Here is a 6000-nt window from a genome sequence, read left to right on the forward strand (position 1 = left end):
GACGTACACATATGCACTGCCCATACAGACGTACACATATGCACTGCCCATACAGACGTACACATATGCACTGCCCATACAGACGTACACATATGCACTGCCCATACAGACGTACACATATGCACTGCCCATACAGACGTACACATATACACACGTATGCACATACATGCACATATACACAGCTGCCCTATACACAAACACATATGCCTCACCATATGTATATGCACACACAAATCTACCATCAGACCCCCCACCTTCGTTCTCCACATCAGACCCCCCCAAACCTTTGTTCTCCACATCAGACCCCCCCTCCACAACCTTTGTTCTCCACATCAGACCCCCCTCCACAACCTTTGTTCTCCACATCAGACCCCCCCCACAACCTTTGTTCTCCACATCAGACCCCCCTCCACATCAAACCCCCTCCACAACCTTTGTTCTCCACATCAGACCCCCCCCACCTTCGTTTTCCACATCAGACCCCCCACCCACCTTCGTTTTCCACATCATACCCACCCACCCACCTTCGTTTTCCACATCATACCCACCTACCTACCTACCTACCTACGTTTTCCACATCATACCCACCCACTCACCTACCTACCTACCTACCTTCGTTTTCCACATCATACCCACCCACCTTCGTTTTCCACATCATACCCACCCACCTTCGTTTTCCACATCATACCCACCCACCTTCGTTTTCCACATCTCTTACCTTTCTCATCCTCCTTTCTGCTTTCTCATCCTCCTTTCTGCTTTCTCATCCTCCTTTCTGCTTTCTCTTCCTCCTTTCTGCTTTCTCTTCCAACTTTCCTTTTTGCCGCTCACAGTCTGTGCAGTGCGGCTGCGCACAGCTGTTTATGCTGCGCGCCGGGGCTGGATATAAACGTCATATCCCGTCGCCCCGGCGCTCAGTTACAGACAGCACGCTGGTGAGTGTAACCTTAATGAAGTTGCAGCCTGCAGGACTGGTTGGGGAGATCACGGATTTCCCTAACCAGTCCTGCAGGCTGCAGCTGCTGATCGGGCAGCTGTGAGCACCCTCACAGCTGCACCCGAGTGCACTCGCCTCACGTACAGCCCTGGGGGGGATTTCTATATTATCGGTCCCCCCCTTATGATTTCCTGGGGGGGATCTGTCCCCCCCGTCCCCCCCGGTTCCTACGCCCGTGCGGAAAGGTAATGCATTTTTGAAGCATACGATGATATAGCTTACTTATTCCTTACTTGTGCCTTCATTACACAATAATACATTATGTTTTTTGATATAGACATAGCCTCAATGATTTTTTGTCTAATATAATTTCTTAGAACGTTATTGTTGTTATTAGCATCAAACTACTTTATAAGATAACAAAATTATGTATATGTGTGGTCAATATAAATAGCACATTTTATAATTTTTGGATCTCATATAATATACCAAATTCATGAGGTACTGACCACCAAATATAAGCTCTTGAATCAAAAAATAAAATTCAATTCATAAACAGTACTTAGAGCTATTCTGAATCCGTTTTATTTTAAAGAAATGCTAATAATTGTAACATTATTATAAATTAGTATAATAAGATGAAAGTACAGAAGGATCCCTGACAGAATTTGTAAGCAGAGAATAAGTAGGGGCAGGAGGAGGAGGAGTTTGCCCAAAAGATGGTTTAGTAGGAAAAGTAAAGTAATTTTGGGGTGATTTATTAAGGCCCAAATTCTGGTACAGAACCCAGAGCCCACCCTTGTGAAAAGTGGCCAGGACTGACTACGGAGGTCAGTGGGCAGTCCTGCCGACATCTCTGCAAAACCCCCATTTAAGGATGAAATGGGCTGGAAGCGGGTCGTGTCAGGACCCCACTCCCGCAAACCGGAGAATTCGGTTGTCGGACTGGAGAAGCAGCACTTCTCCCGGAGTCTCTGGGAAAAACCTGAAGAGTTCCCAGATATGCCTATTTTATTACCCAGTACAAAATCACTAAATACTAAATGCCAATGTAAGGAACCAGTGTGCATCCAGAAAAAAATACATACTGCAAGTGCTAGTTAGAAACACCTTTCTGAAGCATAAATATTAGGGATACTGTTTGTATGACTATACAGAAGTTATTATCATCATCATCGACAGGCCCGGACTGGGACAAAAAATAGGCCCGGGCATTTAAGCATGAGCAGCCCATTTTTATTTATTTATTGTTAAAGCCCACCCTTTATGTACCATCTTTGCATTTACTCACTCATTCACACAAATCATTAACACATTCATTAATGCAGTCTCACAAATCATTCAAGCAATTCATCCACACATGAATTCATTAATTGTCATACGCATTCTTACAATTCATCCACACATTCATTCATTCTCATACGCATTCACACTACCCCTTCTCCCCATCTTATCTGCCCCTTCTCACTATGTACCTCCTTCCCCACTTCTCAATATGTACCCCCTCTCACTATCTATCCCCTCTCCCCATTTCTCACTATCTAACCCCTATCTGCCCCTTCTCACTGCACCCCCCTCCCTCACCCTACCTACCTTGTTGCCGGAGCAAGCAGCAACTGCGACCGGGCCCGCGGCAGGGCCGGATTGACTTAGGGACTGATGGAGCTGCAGCTCCAGGCCCCTACCTTAAAATAGGCCCAGTCAGGACCAGACTGACTGGGCCTATGCGGCCTCTACGGCCGCATTAACGTAGGGACCCTTAAGCCCGCCGCAACTGCGACTGGGTCCGCCTCTCTAACGGGCCGGGAAGCCCCCACCAGGGCCGGCCTTAGGGGTCTGCGGCCGCACAGGTCTTAAATTAAAACATCGGGTTGACATGGAGGATGTTAAAAAAAGTAACAACAAAAAACCCCCCGATGTTTTCATTTAAACCCTGTAAGGCCGCACACCCGTAAGGCCGGCCCTGGTGGGGTCTTCCCGGCCCCGTAGAGTGGCGGACCCGGTCGCAGTTGTGGCGGGCTTAAGGGGCAGGTGCCCCTTATGCCCTGCGTTAATGAGGCCGCATAGGCCCAGTCAGTCCGGTCCTGATCATCAATATAGCTCCAATAATTCATGCAATGCTTCCTACAGTACATGCATTCCAAAACTAGAATTCACAGACTAATATAAACCAATACATTAGATAAAGAGGGCCTGAGAATCTTACAATCTAGAGGGAATGGAGTGTAGAAAAAAGTAGTATGGTAGAAAGAGGCAGTACTATAAATGAAGGTAGGAGTTGTATCAGCTGTAGATACGGTCTTCTGCTACTACGTCAAAGTACGCCAATCTTTGCGAATCTTATCTAATCCGAACACGGCTCCTTTGTTTACCATGTGGCTGATTCAGTCGATGTTTTGGACATCAAAAATTCATCAATGTAGTGAGAGAGATCAGGACTTTAAAACATACACAAAAAGGGTGTTTGTTCATTCATTGCTTGGTTTTATGTACATGGGTCATTTCAGCAGCACCGAATATGCAATTATATACTTGTTAGGGCTTGCTTTCCTATCTGGATTTTTAAAAAATATTTAATATGTGAAATGTAACCATTTAAGTGGTACTTCCCGATCCACTCAAATATTGCCACACAATTCAGAGATGGGGTTATATATAAAAGTGATCCTGGTGCAAAAGTGGTCATGTTGCCATAGCAACAAATTAAATGGTTCAATCAACAGGGACATTCTTTTGGGTACTATAGTAATAAGAAAACATTTCAAATTTTGCAGAATCACCGTTGTGTTGTGTTTGTTGGATTTTTTTAAAAAAAATCAAAGCAAGCATTAAAATGTCAACACATTTAATGGGCATGAAATATTTTATACAGCTTTTTAATAAAAAAGTGCTTCTCTACATATTGATTAATGCTAAATTATACAACGAATTCATAAATTCTAATCAAGGCAATGAGAGCAACACATGAGATGTCACCTCCTACTAGCTATCATCACGGAGACACACCTAGATATGAATTTTTTATTGTGTATTTAAATGTAAGTTTGCAGCACAATAGACAAATTTCAAGCTAATCCTAAAACACACCCCTTTGTTTTGCCGAATCAAATATTTACTGATCAGACTATACGGTGCCACAATCTTTCTATAATATTTATCTCCAATATAACCACATATAGGTACTTTTCAAGTCTATCTCACTCACTCATACTTCCCAAATGTCCCATTTCTGCTGGACAGTGCCAGTTTTCAGGTAGTGGGGATAATGAGCTGGTTATGGAGAACAGATGATCTTCTCTGCCTGGCCCACAGAGCTATGAAATCAATAAAAAGCTTTGCTTTTGCCGCACAGACCTCAGTCACAGCTCCCACGTGGCCACCTCTTTGTGTATTGGATTAGGACATCATAATGTAAGATCAAATCCATAACTTCCCAGATTAGGCTACCTGGAGCTCTTGCTGTTCTGGGAAGGGGCAGAGGTAGTCATGTATAGGGCCAGGTCTAGTCCCAGAGAGCCATTAGCGGGAGGGCAGTAGGAGCTGCTAACCTCTCTGGAGAAACATAAACCACAGATAATACTCCAGTATGGTCATATCCCATTGTTTAACTTTAATACATAGTGAGGTGGCAAGTTAAGTGGATGGCCTCACCTCTAGCCAGGCACCCAACTAAGGTATCCCTTTTTTGGACACATGGAATGTTGGCGGTATAGCTTCGTACCAGAGTCCAATGTGCATGGATTTGTATTTTAATGTATGCAACCTCTGCCTACTTCTACTGATACAGAAAACATTCTTTAGTACACTGCCAGCACACACGCTATGGAGCATCTAAGCTGAGTTTAAATTAATTTAATTTAAATTAATTGGATTTCAGCTTGCAGGAGTGGCAGTCAACACACATATGCCCATACAATGGTTGGCATGCAGTAAAATGCCCTGTGATCCATGCAAATCAAGTCAAGGTTTCAACAAGGTCTTGTATTAGAGCCATTTGCGTAATACATTTGACGGGTCAATACAAAGAAGCACCACAATGTGTTCCTAAAGGGTTAATATTTCAAGAGTCTCAGGACAGCTCATGTTTTCCCATGTATTTGTGACAGCTCAAATTTCCCATGTATGCCATTTTTGGCCATTACAAAGAATTAACTGAATTGTATGTTTTGTGTATTGCCATGAAGACCAGGCTTGTCTTCTCATGTAGGGTACCAAAGTAAACACACAATCCCTGCACACATATTGGCTTTACATTTTCTATATAGACCTTGCCAGCTTCCTCCTCCATTTGCCACATATCCTAGGCACAAGCCAAAATTGCATTGTGACATAAACCCCTCCTGCTTATTTGAGACACCCAGTAGCTGTTAATGAGGACAATACTTAGTTATCTCACCTTAGGTCTTTTCCATTCAAATGGGATATTAGGCTTCTCGCCGTAGAAAAGTGAGGAATAATTAGCGGGAAAGTCCACATCTTCAAATAGGACCCCTTTCCTGAGACACTCCTGTCTGAGTTCTTCATAGGTTTTTCCAGTTGAGTGAATGCTTTTGGCTGTCTCAGGAACACTTGGGTCATTTTGACGTCGATCTTGATGGATGTAAGGCATCCTTTATGCTTTAAATGAGACTGCTTGTGTGTCTTGGTACAATATCCAATGCTTTGCCAACAGGTGAGTGACACACACAGGTAGTTTGCTGCAGTCTGACAGCCTAATAGAGACTACAAAAAGCTGGACAACTAGATTGTTCACTGCAAGGTGATTAAAGCAAACACTCAAACTATGTTTACCCCTCCTTTCTTTTCCACCTGTTAGAAGCTACAGGGATCTACTTTTTTTCAAAGTTAAATAAAGGGAAATAAGTAAACGCCCTGAGAACCAACAGCATTAAGAGTGAACTTTCACTTTTTACATGCAGATATCAAGCTAATTCAACACTGCAAATATCAAAAAGATTTAGTTCTGTTGAAGAGATGATACAACATACCACAGAATTTTATACATACAGTATATATATGTATAAAAATGGAATGTATATGTAAAGTGTGTGTGTATACTGTAT

The 6000-nt window shown here is 43.1% G+C and overlaps 1 protein-coding gene across 1 annotated transcript in view; it reads right to left on the reverse strand.

Moving 5' to 3' along the window:
* CAPN9 (calpain 9) overlaps positions 1–5692 on the reverse strand; it is a 28937-nt gene extending 23245 nt beyond the window's left edge. Inside the window, exon 1 of the mRNA XM_053459408.1 lies at positions 5334–5692. Coding sequence (XP_053315383.1) covers positions 5334–5546 — 213 coding nt within the window. The 5' untranslated portion in view covers positions 5547–5692. The remainder of the gene's footprint in view (positions 1–5333) is intronic.
* Between the last annotated feature and the right edge of the window lie 308 nt (positions 5693–6000).

This window comes from Spea bombifrons, chromosome 3, assembly GCF_027358695.1.
Source record: "Spea bombifrons isolate aSpeBom1 chromosome 3, aSpeBom1.2.pri, whole genome shotgun sequence".
NCBI classification, from domain to species: domain Eukaryota; kingdom Metazoa; phylum Chordata; class Amphibia; order Anura; family Pelobatidae; genus Spea; species Spea bombifrons.